At 45.1% G+C, this 14,383-nt stretch overlaps 1 protein-coding gene across 1 annotated transcript in view; it reads right to left on the reverse strand.

The window, feature by feature from the left end:
* Positions 1-14,383, reverse strand: part of tnni3k (TNNI3 interacting kinase) — a 240,655-nt gene that overhangs the window by 145,672 nt on the left and 80,600 nt on the right. The window contains exons 19-22 of the mRNA XM_068038016.1: positions 13,896-13,948; positions 12,602-12,654; positions 10,683-10,815; positions 10,240-10,349 (exon numbers count right to left, since the gene is read on the reverse strand). Coding sequence (XP_067894117.1) covers positions 10,240-10,349; positions 10,683-10,815; positions 12,602-12,654; positions 13,896-13,948 — 349 coding nt within the window. The remainder of the gene's footprint in view (positions 1-10,239; positions 10,350-10,682; positions 10,816-12,601; positions 12,655-13,895; positions 13,949-14,383) is intronic.

Here is a 14,383-nt window from a genome sequence, read left to right on the forward strand (position 1 = left end):
ACTCTCCACAGAGCAACACAGTCAGTTCAACTCCCCCGCTCGATCCCCGTAGTCCTGCAAGTCTTAAGATTAGTCTTTATCTTAAGGGAGCTGAAATACAAAGAGTTGAAGCTTTGCCACAGTTGTACAGAGATCTGATTAGATCCCATTTGGAGTAATTGTGTTCAGTTCAGGAAGGATATATTGGCCTTGGAGGGCGCGCAGCACAGATTCACCAGAATGACAGCAGGACTAAAAGAGTTAAATTCTGAGGACAGACAGTATAGACTAGGCTCGTATTCTCTTGAGTTTAGAAGATTAAGGGGTGATCTAGTTGAGGTGTTTAAGATAATTAAAGGAGTTTATGTGGGTAGATAAAGAGAAGCTATTTCCTTCGTTGGCAGAGTCTAGAATAAGGGAGCATAATCTTACATTTTTTCTACCCATTCAGGAGATGTGGGCATCACTGGCAAAGCCAGCATTTATTGCCCATCTTTAAATACCCTTTAAGAAGGTGGTGGTGAACCATCTTGAATACAACTGAGTGACTCGCTCGACCATTTGGAGGGCATTTAAGAGTCAACCACATTGCTGTGGGTCTGGAGTCACATGTCGGCCAGACCAGGTAAGGACAGCAGATTTCCTTCCCTAAAAGACAATAGTGAACCAGATGGGTTTTTACAACAATCGACAATGGTTTCATGGTCACCATTAGACTAGCTTTTAATTCCAGATTTATTAATTGAACTCATATTTCACCATCTGCCATGGTGGGATTTGAAGCCATGTCCCCAGAGCATTAGCTTCTGCTTTGGATTACTAGTCTAGAGACAGTACCACTGTGCCACTGCCTCAATAAGGTGAAAGCCCTGAAGACCAATTAAGGGCCAGGGGAGTGTAAAACCTGGTCTGGACTTTTCAGCTGGTGGATGGGACCCCCCTCCCAACCAAATGCAAAATTCCAGCCTATGACCCTCATTAGCCTTTTTGATTATTTTTTATACCTGTCCACTAGGTACAAAGTTACATAATATATAGAGTACAGAAACAGACCATTCAGCCCAATTGGTCCATGCTGGTGTTTATGATCCACATGAGCCTCCTCCCACCCTCTTCCTCTCACCCTATCAGCATATCCTTCTATTCCTTTCTCCATCATGTGTTTATCCAGCTTCCCCTTAAATGTATCGATACTATTCACCTCAACCACTCCCTGTGATAGTGAGTTCCACATTCTCACCACTCTCTGGGTAAAGAAGCTTCTCCTGAATTCCCCATTGGATTTGTTAGTGACGATCTTATATTTATGCCTGCTATTTCTGTTTCCCTTCACAAGTGGAAATATCTTCTCTATGCTATCAAACCCTTTTTATAATCCTTAAGGCCTCTGTCAGGTCATCCCTCAGTCTTCTCTCTTCTACAGAAAAGAGACTCATTCTGTTTAATCTGTCCTGTTGGGTATAACCTCTCAGTTCTGGTAACATCCTAAAACTATCCTCCCAGTGCCTTTATGACTTTGATATAATATGGACACCGGAATTGTTCACCGCACTGTTAGCTTTTTGCGACTTCTGTACTCGGACTCTGAAATCTCTCTGCTACTACAGTTACTAACATCTTGCTATTTAGAAATACTCTGAACTCTTTCTTAGGTCCAAACTGGGTGACCTCACACTTCCCATATTGAACTCCATCTGCCACAGTTTTGCCCACTCATTTAATCTGCTAATGTCTTCTTGCAATTTTCTGCTTCTATCTATAGTACTTACTGTGCCACTGAACTTAGTGTCATCAGGAAACTTGGGGATACCATGAACCCCATCCTGATAATTTGAGTAAGTACCTATTCTTCCTACTGTCTCAAACCTATCTCCGAACTAATTCCCATGTCAATAGGTTGCCTCCAATTCTATGGGCCTTTGTTTGCTCACTGTAGTGTGTGCTGACCCATCACCCCTCTGCTCGTTGACCTACATTGGCTCTCGGACCACCAACACCTAAACTTTAAAATTCTCATCCTCCTGTTCAAATCCCTCCATGGCCTCGCCCCTCCCTATCTCTGGGATCTTCCCTAGCACCTCAATCTTCCAAGAAATCTGTGTCTCTCAATCCTGGCCTCTTGTGAACCCCCAACTTTCTTCACCTTACTATTGGCGGCCTCTTCTGACCTCTAGGCCCTAAACTGTTGGAATTCCCTCCCTAAACTTCTCCACCTCTCTCTCTCTCTCCCTGCCTGTAAGACACTCCTTAATACTGAGCCAGTACCTCTTTAAGGCTGTCAGCCATCCCAGAATTAACCACTTTGGCTGCCACTGTTTGCCATATTTTCACACCCTTTGTCATAGAGTCATTTATGGCTGAGAAGGAGGCCATTCAGCCCATCAAGTCTATGCTGGAAAGTAGTAAATGCCATTGTCTCCGGGTTGGCATGAACCACCAACAATTAACAGCTGAGTACACTAATTCATTGTGTTTGTTCCATATTAACTACTTGTAATCTCATATTGCAATCAATTGCAGGGGCTGTGGGTCTCACAGTTGCAGTAGCAACTCTCCTCTGCAACAAATGTCATCACCGAATGGATCCGAGACAGAAAAATTGCCCAGCATCTGAGGCTGAATCTAATCACGAAAGAGAATGCATTTTTGAGAGGGTCCCTCGTTGTCACCTTACTTGTGACAGTGAGGTAGAGGCCATGTCAACAGTGAGCTCTATGGATCATCCCAAGCTCTCCCAGCAAGACATGGTTAATCCCAAATACAGGAATGCAGGCAACAAGGAGAGGTTTCACCAACAATGCCTTTTAAATCAAGCCAAGGAGCAGACCACAGAGAAGGAATACTTTGGGTGCCAGCGCTGTAGGCTGGTGCACACATTCAGAACAACGCTCACTGATGGTCAAATCAGGAGGTCAGGAGGTAAATTGATGGCAAATGTTCATCCTGGAGTTTAGTTACTAGTGGTGTACCGCAAGGATCTGTTTTGGGGCCACTGCTGTTTGTCATTTTTATCAATGACCTGGATGAGGGTGTAGAAGGGTGGGTTAGTAAATTTGCGGATGACACGAAGGTCGGTGGAGTTGTGGATAGTGTCGAAGGGTGTTGTAGGGTACAGAGTGACATAGATAGGCTGCAGAGCTGGGCTGAGAGATGGCAAATGGAGTTTAATGCGGAGAAGTGTGAGGTGATTCACTTTGGAAGGAGTAACAGCAATGCAGAGTACTGGGCTAATGGGAAGATTCTTGGTAGTGTAGATGAGCAGAGAGATCTTGGTGTCCAGGTACATAAATCCCTGAAAGTTGCTACCCAGGTTAATAGGGCTGTTAAGAAGGCATATGGTGTGTTAGCTTTTATTAGTAGGGGGATCGAGTTTCGGAGCCACGAGGTCATGATGCAGTTGTACAAAACTCTGGTGAGGCCGCACCTTGAGTATTGCGTGCAGTTCTGGTCACCGCATTATAGGAAGGATGTGGAAGCTTTGGAAAGGGTGCAGAGGAGATTTACTAGGATGTTGCCTGGTATGGAAGGAAGGTCTTACGAGGAAAGGCTGAGGGACTTGGGGTTGTTTTCGTTAGAGAGAAGGAGGAGGAGAGGTGACTTAATAGAGACATACAAGATAATCAGAGGGTTAGATAGGGTGGATAGTGAGAGTCTTTTTCCTCGGATGGTGATGGCAAACACGAGGGGACATAGCTTTAAGTTGAGGGGTGAAAGATATAGGACAGATGTGAGAGGTAGTTTCTTTACGCAGAGAGTAGTAGGGGCGTGGAACGCCCTGCCTGCAACAGTAGTAGATTCGCCAACTTTAAGGGCATTTAAGTGGTCATTGGATAGACATATGGATGTAAATGGAATAGTGTAGGTCAGATGATCGGCGCAACATCGAGGGCCGAAGGGCCTGTACTGCGCTGTAATGTTCTAATTCTAATTCTAATTCTAAAATTCTCTGCTGGGACAACGAGAGGGGACAGAGGTGGGATTTGCTGGGACATGAAGCAGCCGTTACCTCATCAAGTCGAAGGATCCAATCAGGGTGAGCCGCCGTAAAACAGAAAGTAGGTTTTCACTAAATTAGTTTTAAAAACTCTGGAAAATCAGTTTTGATTTGGTTATTTGTGTTAATTGGGCACATGGGAACATTTAGGCCCCTTGAGCTCGTTCCACTGTTCAATTAGATCATGATTGATCTGTATTTTAAGTCCATCTACCCACCTTGGTTCCTTAACCCTTCATACCCTTACCCAACAAAAGTCTATCAATCTTAGTTTTGAAATTTTCGATTAACTCCCAGCATCAATAGCTGTTTGGGAGAATTCCAGATTTCCACTCCCCTGTGTGAACAAGTGCTTCCTCACATCACCCCTGAACGGCCTGGCTCGAATTTTAAGGTCACGCCCCCTTTTTTGGATTCTCCCCACCAGAGGAAATAGTTTCTCTCCAATTAATGCTCTGGTTAGACCACAAATGGGAAGTTCTGGTCACCACACGTTAGAAAGAATGTGAGGGTATTTGAGAGGGTGCAGAAGAGATGGTTCCAGGGATGGGGGATTTTAGTTACAAGGTTAGGTTGGAAAAGCTAGGGTTGTTCTCCCTGGACCGAAGGACATTGAGGGAAGATTTGATGGAGGTGTACTAGATTATGACTGGTTTAAATAAGGTAGACAAAGAAAAACTGTTCCCGTTAACTGATGCTTCAAGGACAGGGGACCCAGATTTAAGATTTTGGGCTAGAGATGCAGGGGGAATGTGAGGAAAAGGTTTTTTACTCAGCGAATGGTAATGACCTGGAACTCACTGCCTTGCAGGGCTACAGGGATAGGGCAGGGAATGGGACTGACTGGATTGCTCTGGATGGACTCAATGGGCTGAATGGCCTCGTTCTGCATGTAATGTCTCTATGACATTAATTACCTTATTAACTCCTTAAACATGTCAATGAGAAAACCCATCAACCTTTTAAACTCAGGGGAATACAAGCCCAGTCTATGCAACCTCGCCTTGAAATTTAACCCTTTTTGCCCCAGTATCATTCTGGTAAATCTATGCTGCACCTCTCCAAGGCTAATATAGCCTGCCTGGGCTGCAATGCCCAGAACTGAATGCAGTTACTCCAGTTGGGGTCTAACTAGCGCTCTGAACAACTATATCATAACTTCCACCCCATTCCATTGTATTCCAGTCCTCTAGTGTATCCTTCACTCCACCATCGGTGATTGAACTCTCAGCTGCCTGAGCCCTAGGCTCTTGTATTCCTCCCCAAACCTCTGCACCTCTCGACCAAACTCTTTGACCAAGCCTTTTGTCACCTGCCTGAATATCTCATCAGGTGGCTCGGTGTTAAATTTTGTCTGATTACAATAACAACTTGCATTTATATGGCACGTTTAACGTAGTAAAACATCTCAAGGAGCTTAATTACGCTCAGGATTACACTCCTGTGAATCACCTCCGGACAATTTACTACGTTAAAGGTTTGATATAAACACAAGTTGTTGTCATCAAGGAGAAACAATTAAAAGAAGAAAAGAAACAGCCGTGTAGGATTCTAGAACCGTTAAGTACATGGGTAATGTTAACCCTGTTTCATCTCTCGGTTTAACAGGTTTTACAGAAGGTTTGCGAGTTAGAAACAAACATTCAGGCAACAGCTACTACCTGTCGAAAAAGCCCATGGGAATATATAATCTGGGAAAGGGGCATTGCAAGTCGGTACCAGAAACAAGGAATGTCAGGCGAGGCCAAGCCGCCACACAACTTAAATCACCAAGTAGGCACTTTCCATGTTCACCCCTCACCTACACACAACCCCAGCTTGGCACAGTTGCTTTAGTAACAGAACCGTTTTATGAAATCAGCCACCGACCCTTCCCACAAGGCAGAATTCGGAATGTTGAGCTGTTGCCAGGAAACAATCTCACTGGTAACTGTGACAACCATCGCCAATTTTTTTGCTATAGTAACAGAGTTCCAACACAAATGAACAAGAAGGTCAGGTCAAAGGTGAAAGGTGAACACTTGACCGGAAGTGCTCAATGTAATGTAAATGCAGAACCACCAGGTGATATTTTGAGCTTTGCAAATCACAAGAGGAACGACATCAGTCAGTATCAATTTGGGAAGGAGGAGCCGAGGCCATACATAATGGACAGGGGGAGCCATAGAGACCGTCGCTTTATTGACCAAATTGAAATTCTAGGAACTGTTTGGGAAGATGACAGAGCTCAGAGACCAAAGTCTGTCACATTTGATTTACCAGGCTTCACTGACACAGAATTAATACATTCTCCCGAGGCAGGGTCAAAAACACAAGGGGAAGGAAGGGAGGCTCGTGGAAGCATGGAGTGTTTGGAGAGTGGTAGAAGGTTCCGGGCAGAGGAAAAGTTCTCGCTCAGACCCCGTACTTCTCAGCAGCGAAGCAATGAGAGCAGGAGGAGATTGGATATGAAGCTGACCTCGGTAGATAGCAAAACCAGGAGAGTGATTCAACACAGAACATCAGTGAACATATTGATGGTGAAATTCATCTTGCACCCCACTAAACACACAAAGGTCCAGCCGGATGAAGTAACAGAGGTCAAGGGGCCATTAAGGTTGAAGAAGCAGATGATCTCACAGAAGACAGGACTGAAAAAGACCTACAAAAAGGGAAAGCCCAGCAGAAAACCTCCAGTCTGTCAAAGCACTGGGACAACTGGGGTTCTACAGCTAGCTCAACAAACTAAGACACCTAAACAACGCCCATCAGCGACATCTCAAAATGAACCAGTCTGCCAAGCCTATCCCCCCACAGGACCTGACAAAAGGGACAGAGTCAGAGGACATAATGGAAGCTTGTATACAGATCTAGAAACAACTTCTAGAGTTTTGTCACCAATGTCCCCAACACCAGTGACAGACACTGAAAACCACAAGTTGCCCCAGTCCATTAAAATCCCTCTTGGTATTCGTCCCACTGAACCACAGGATTCTGCCCCATCAATGGGGCCTCTTCAAACACCAAACAAATCATCTAACCATGAAGCTGCTCCCCTGGCTACAACACATAAGACTCCACCATCGCTAACCTCTGCTACAGACGTACCTCCTCCTACCATATCTAGGAACTCTGCTGATGACCATGAAGACAAAGAGACATTGGTAGAGCTGAAATCTTCCAACTTCACCTTCCAACTACAGGAGGCCATTCTGAATAGTGACAAAAAAGGTATGAAGATACTGGGTGCTTCCCCTTTGGGGTCAGCCCCTGGTGAGCAACAAGGAGAGGTGGAGGATGCATCTGAGGAATGTCAAGAAACAAACCAAGATTTCCGGAGGGAAGGGGACTGGCAGCCAGCTCCCAGTGGACAGAGTGAAGGCGAAGGTCAAACAGCCAAAGAGCAGACTGACAACCAAGATTCAATGAGCATCATGGGGATGGAAGAGAGCGACATGGACGGTATGGTGAAAGGTACCGTGGACAAGCCTCCAAACAACATTACACCATCAATATCAGCAACAGCTTCTGACACGGATTGGGCAGATGGTCAAGCACAGGGCCCTCCACCCACTGGTGCCCTTTCAGAAGAGGCTGCGACATGTGGTGCAAATGGACCACGCAGGAGGACAGGGGACGGAGAAGCTGAACCGGCAGATGCAATAAATCACCAACTGCAGTCCACAGAGCAACCGCCTTTGCTCTCAGCCTCCTCTGGGGTTACTGGACTCAGAAACCAAGACCATATCAAAGGCAGAAACATCACATCCGATGGTCAGAACGGGAATGGCGATGGTGCCAATTACCCGCTCGCCTCACCATTGCAGAGAGCCGGGTGCCGTGAGCAGCACAACTCCAACGTGGTTATTTTCAGCCATGAGAATCCCGATGAAGGGATGGTGATGGCAGAACCACGACCAGGTGACTGCACGCTGCTACCCATACACAACCTGGCCACTTGGGACAGAGTGGGCGATGAGGCCAATCAGAGGAGGAAAATCCGACTGGTCATCCCCGAGAGACCAAGTAGTGGGTCCAATAACGCCATCAATCGAAAGATTAGATAATAGGTGGATTGAGATTAAAGAAAAAAAACTTGTATTTATAGAGCGCCTTTCATGACCACTGGACATCTCAAAGCGCTTTACAGACAATCAAGTATTTTTGAAGTGGAGTCACTTGTAATGTCGGAGGCTGATTGAGGAAAGAAACACACATCCACTTGAATTTACAGTGTTTATAACATAGAAAAATATCCTTCAAAGCAGTGTAATCAAACAAAATTTGACACCAAGTTACATAACGAGATATTAGGACAGGTGAACAAAAGCGTGGTAAAGAGGTAGGTTTTAAAGAGTGTCTTAAAGGGAAGAGAGAGTGGTAGAGAGGCAGAAAGGTTTAGAGAGCGAATTCCAGAGCTTAGGACCCAGGCGCATCCACCAATGGCAGACAGGATCATCTCATGATTTTCCCTCTCACCTTTCAACTCAAACATTCTTTACACTTTAACTTGATGGAACCGTGAGTTGAGAATGTCACGGTGAGGGCAACGGGGAATCTGGGACCTCAGTGAACGACAGGACCAACAGTCTGTCTCCTTAACCAATGAGATTTAAGGATTGAGAGAGAGACAGAGCAATGACAGAGAAGGAAGAAGAGTGAAATCAGGTCCAGAAAGAGAAATAAAGAGAAGGAAACAACAATTGAACTAAGACAGAGAAAAAGAAACAGAAAGGAAAAGTAAAATTTAGATTTGACATTTTTTAAATCTCTACCAACAATTTACTACATGCAGAAATGAGATGAAGAGTGTAAATTGTTCCATTCTGGGCCAGAGTGGTTGATTGAATTTACATTAACAATTATAAATTTGCATTAAAAATTGTAGCGTCATTAAAAGGTACTTACGCTCTTAATTACCAACCCTAACTTTCTGATGAATGTGCAAAACCAACAAGTTGATAAAAATAATGGTGAGCTAAGGGCAAGATGCTGTTTGTGTAAAGATAGAGTTGCATAAATCGATCAGTGAGTCCTGCAGCTTTACAACTCACTGCGTATCCCTTCATCCCAGGAACTTGTTGGCTGATTTGCTCATTAATAACAGCACGTGTTGTTAACATGCTGTTAGTTTTCCAGCAAAATATGCTGGAAATTATATTATATTCTTCAGGTTTCTATACGAAATATCACATAACACTGTTTCTACTCATTGCCACTTTAATCAATCCCAACATCAAGGCTGCAGAAATCTCCAGAAAGAAACAATTACAGTAAATCTTCATTCGAAATCATTCTCAGAAAAAGAAAGATTTCTATTTATTGATGACTTTATGCTGAGAACATGACACGTATATGGTTGTAGTTTTCCTTTGTCCTGTTGAAAATGAATCTCCTCTTCATGCCCAGTTTATTTTTATAAATTTTGTTATTCTCCAAAGTCAACTTGGTTATGATTTTTCAGAATCTCTAAGGAGGATCAGTATTGGTCATTTCTCTTTAGGATCACAGGAACAGGTGAAGGCCATTCTGCCCATTGAGCCTGTTCCACCATCTAGTTCACCTTCTAGCATCCTGGTAATCACATGGTACAATAAAGAAGATATTGTCTAAGCATGCCATTCAGCCCATCGTGCCTGTGCTGGCTCTTTGAAAGGGTTATCCAATGAGTACCACTCCCCTGCTTTTTCCCCATAGTCCTGTAAATTTTTCCTTTGCAAACATTTATCCAATTCCCTTTTGAAAGTTATTATTGAATCTGCTTCCACCGCCCTTTCAGGCAGCGCATTCCAGATCACAACAACTCACTGTGTAAAAGAAATTCTCCTCATCTCCCCCTCTGGTTCTTTGACCAATTACCTTCAACCTGTGTCCTCTGGTTACTGACCCTCCTGTCACTGGAAACAGTTTCTCCCAATCAAATATGAAAACCTCTCATAATTTTGAAGACCTCAATTAAATTTTCACTTAACCTTCTCTGTGAGCCAATGGGAGGGGATATGGTTGTGCTGAATAATTCACAGCTGGTGTGTTAACATCATGTGTTCAGCACAGCCTGAAAGGGCAGTGGAAGCACGTTCAATAGGAACCTTCAGAAAGACAATTGCATAAGTACATGAAGGGAAAGAATTTGCAGGAAAGAGCAGAAAATTAGGACCAATTGATCAAAGGGCCAGCACTGGCATAATGGGCTGAATGGCCTCCTTTATAGCTGTATCATCCTACGATTCTTTGGTTATCATACTGAGTAACAATAGACTGATTGACTTCTTGTTTGGATCACTCACCTCTGGACACGCATTCCATCCCCTTATTAGTAAAGATGAGATGGGTTTGGGTATGGAGTACCCGATCGGAGGTCGGACATGGTGGTATGCCATATCGGCAGCAGCAGCAGCTGAATAAACAACAGCGACATGTGAAGAAAGTAAAATGTTGGGCTAATGTTCTAAGATATGTATAATTCGGCAAATTAATGAGAAAGACAGACTTGCATTTCTATAGCGTTTTCACCACTTCAGCACATCCCACAGCACTTTACAGCCAATGAAATACTTTAAGAAGTATAGTCACTGTTGTAATGTAGGAAACGCAGCAGCCAATTTGCACACAGCAAGATCCCACAAACATTATCTGCTTGACCAACTCATTGCTGCCTGTTGTGGCTACACTTCAAAGCGACTTCTTTCAGCCATTCATCCGTTCCTTCTTTCTTCACAGTTTAACTCACCTGGTTTGAGATGGGCAAATGGGATTTCCCCAGTTAACAACTCCCAGAGACACAGAGCGTAACTGAAGACATCTGCTTTTATAGTGTAGCGGGTAGACTGTGTGAACACCTCGGGGGCCATCCACCGCAGATTCTGCTGAGCAGACACACAATCAATTACATCTCAACAGAGATTTACACCAGGAGCTTTCATCACATGACCTCATTGCTCCAAACTGCCCCACCTGGTCAAACAGCCATTTTCCCATTTCCAATATTTTTAGAATTAATAAATGAATGTGTTCAAAGAATTTTTTTTTTGAACAGATTTTTTTTTCAATGGCCCTATGATGTTCCCCCCCTGGTTTATGCTGGCAGCAGTGTCCAGATTAATCTTCATTTCCTGGAGACTCCAAGCCATTCCTGGAGTAAACCATAAGCAAGGCTGTGTGTTGGGCCAATGAAAATTTACCAACCTCTACAAGATTACATAATGACCCTGAGTTTAAGTGGCTGAAGGTGCAGCTTCAAAAGGTGGAGCGATGAAAATTGGGGATGTGCAGGAGGCTGGAATTAGAGGAATGCAGAGACCTCAGAGGATTGTAGAGCTGGAGGGGGATACAGAGATAGGGAGGGATGTAGAGCTGGAGGAAGTTACAGAGATAGGGAGGGGTGTAGAGCTGGAGGAAGTTACAGAGATAGGGAGGGATGTAGAGCTGGAGGAAGTTACAGAGATAGGGAGGGATGCAGGGGCTGGAGGAGGTTACAGAGATAGGGAGGGGTGTAGGGACTGGAGGAGGTTACTGAGATAGGGAGGGGTGAGGAGCTGGAGGATGTTACAGAGATAGGGAGGGATGCAGGGGCTGGAGGAGGTTACAGAGATAGGGAGGGGTGTAGGGACTGGAGGAGGTTACAGAGATAGGGAGGGGTGTAGGGGCTGGGGGTGGTTACAGAGATAGGGAGGGGTGTAGAGCTGGAGGCGATTACAGAGATAGGGAGGGGTGAGGAGCTGGAGGATGTTACAGAGATAGGGAGGGGTGTAGGGGCTGGGGGTGGTTACAGAGGTAGGGAGGGGTGTAGGGGCTGGAGGAGGTTACAGAGATAGGGAGGGGTGTAGGAGCTGGAGGAGGTTACAGAGATAGGGAGGGGTGTAGGGGCTGGAGGAGGTTACAGAGATGGGGAGGGGTGTAGGGGCTGGGGGTGGTTACAGAGGTAGGGAGGGGTGTAGGGGCTGGGGGTGGTTACAGAGGTAGGGAGGGGTGTTGGGGCTGGAGGAGGTTACAGAGATAGGCAGGGGTGTAGGGGCTGGAGGAGGTTACAGAGATAGGGAGGGGTGTAGGGGCTGGAGGAGGTTACAGAGATAGGGAGGGGTGTAGGGGCTGGAGGAGGTTACAGAGATAGGGAGGGGTGTAGGGGCTGGGGGTGGTTACAGAGGTAGGGAGGGGTGTTGGGGCTGGAGGAGGTTACAGAGATAGGCAGGGGTGTAGGGGCTGGAGGAAGTTACAGAGATAGGGAGGGGTGTAGGGGCTGGAGGAGGTTACAGAGATAGGGAGGGGTGTAGGGGCTGGAGGAGGTTACAGAGATAGGGAGGGGTGTTGGGGCTGGAGGAGGTTACAAAGATAGGGAGGGGTGTAGGGGCTGGAGGCGATTACAGAGATAGGGAGGGGTGAGGAGCTGGAGGAGGTTACAGAGATAGGGAGGGGTGTAGGGGCTGGGGGTGGTTACAGAGGTAGGGAGGGGTGTAGGGGCTGGAGGAGGTTACAGAGATAGGGAAGGGTGTAGGGGCTGGGGGTGGTTACAGAGGTAGGGAGGGGTGTAGGGGCTGGAGGAGGTTACAGAGATAGGGAGGAGTGTAGGGGCTGGAGGAGGTTACAGAGATAGGGAGCTGGGGGAGGGACAAAGCCAAGGTGGGGTTTGAAGACGAGGATTATGCCACCTACCCCTGGTTGCTTCGTCATGTTGTCTTCGTCCATCGACAGAAGGAACCTGGACTCTGAAAATACAGGAACCCTTCAGCAGCAGGCTCGCTATACACATAAATTCATAAATTTAATAATGAAACAACCGTAAACAGAGGTTCGAGTTTATCTGCTACAGATGTAATTTTTACATATTGAATATATTGACCTGGCGTTTCCTCTTCATTCGTACCCAGATACACCCACGGCTTAAACATTGCACAATGTTGGGCATGACTAGAATATTCCCCCAACTCTCCTCCATCTCTTACATCCGTCCACCAAACCTTTCAATTTAAACAAAACTCCACCCACAAAACTGGACACATCAATTCTCCCCAACTCACTAATGCAGGTATCCTCCAATCATCTTTGTTCTTGGGGTGGAGCTGGGTGGGTGAGGGGTCTCAATACTGTGCCCAGATTTTACTGTGTCATTTCTTATGAATGCTTTTGAAAAATATTTCCTGACAAAGACCTGCTCTCTGTTATCTGTTTCATTGAATGCATTTCTGTGGTATCAGACTAAATCAAATAAAAATTGGATAACTTCCCTGATTGCAGGGTCTTAAGGCAAATGATGGTTAAAATGAATTGAAACTTCAAGTTTAAGACTGAAAGAAGAAATATACCAGAATGATTCTAAGGTTGAGGGACTTCAGTGGTAGGAGAGGCAGGAGAAGCTGGCTTGTTCTCCTCAGAGCAGTGAAGGTTAAGGGGAGATTAAATGGGACTGTTGAAAATTTTGAGAGATTTTGATAGAGTAGATTAGGACAAACGGTTTCCAGTGACAGGGGGGGTCGGTAACCAGAGGACACAGATTTAAGGTGATTGTCAAAAGATCCATTCAGCCCTTCGAACCTGCTCCGCCATTCATTATGATCATGGCTGATCATCCAACTCAGTAACCTGGAGGAAAAGGAGGGGAATGGGACAAATTGGATAGCTCCCCATTCTGTGTTGTATGGTTTTACAATCCTGTGATACAATGATGCTTTGATGCTATGATCCTATAATCCTGTGTTCTGATGATCCTATGGGTGTGGTCTCAGCCCTGATTGCTTATGTTGACTAAAGCTCATATTAGAGCAGATTCTGATGAGGTTCGGAGGATAGTTGGACTTTACTTGACATTGACAAAATGAGCATGACATTGGGCACATTTTTGGGTCTAATTTCTGGGTTGCGCAATCTCCAGGCCTTTGCACCTCATTTAATTCAATGATGTCCAGTAGACAAGACACATCAGCCAAGTTCTTATATACAAAATTCAAACCTCCAAAATCAGCAACCACTGCATGGCCATCTTCATACAGCAGGATGTTATGGCTGTCAGATACAAGAGAGAAGACAGATGAAATCCATTATTTTCTGTTTAGATATAACCTCTCAGTTCCCAGATTTGGTCCTGTGCAAATGGAAATATCCTCTCTACATCCACCGTATCAAACCCTTTCATAATCTTAAAGACCTTGATCAGGTCACCCATCAGCCTTCTCTCTTTTTAGAGAAGAGGAGTCCCAGACTGATCACTTTCTTGACTGGTATAACCTCATGGTTCTAATATCATCCTTGTAAATCTTCTTTGTACCTTTTCCAGTGCCTCAATATCCATTTTATAATGTGGAGACCAGAACTGTTCACAGTGCTCCATGTTTAATACAAGTTTAACATTACCCTTCTGCTTTTCAATTCTATCCCTCCAGAAATGAATCCTGGTTTGTTGTTTGCTTTATGGCCTTATTAACCTGTTGCTATTTTCAG

Source organism: Heterodontus francisci, chromosome 8 (assembly GCF_036365525.1).
Source record: "Heterodontus francisci isolate sHetFra1 chromosome 8, sHetFra1.hap1, whole genome shotgun sequence".
NCBI classification, from domain to species: Eukaryota; Metazoa; Chordata; class Chondrichthyes; order Heterodontiformes; family Heterodontidae; genus Heterodontus; species Heterodontus francisci.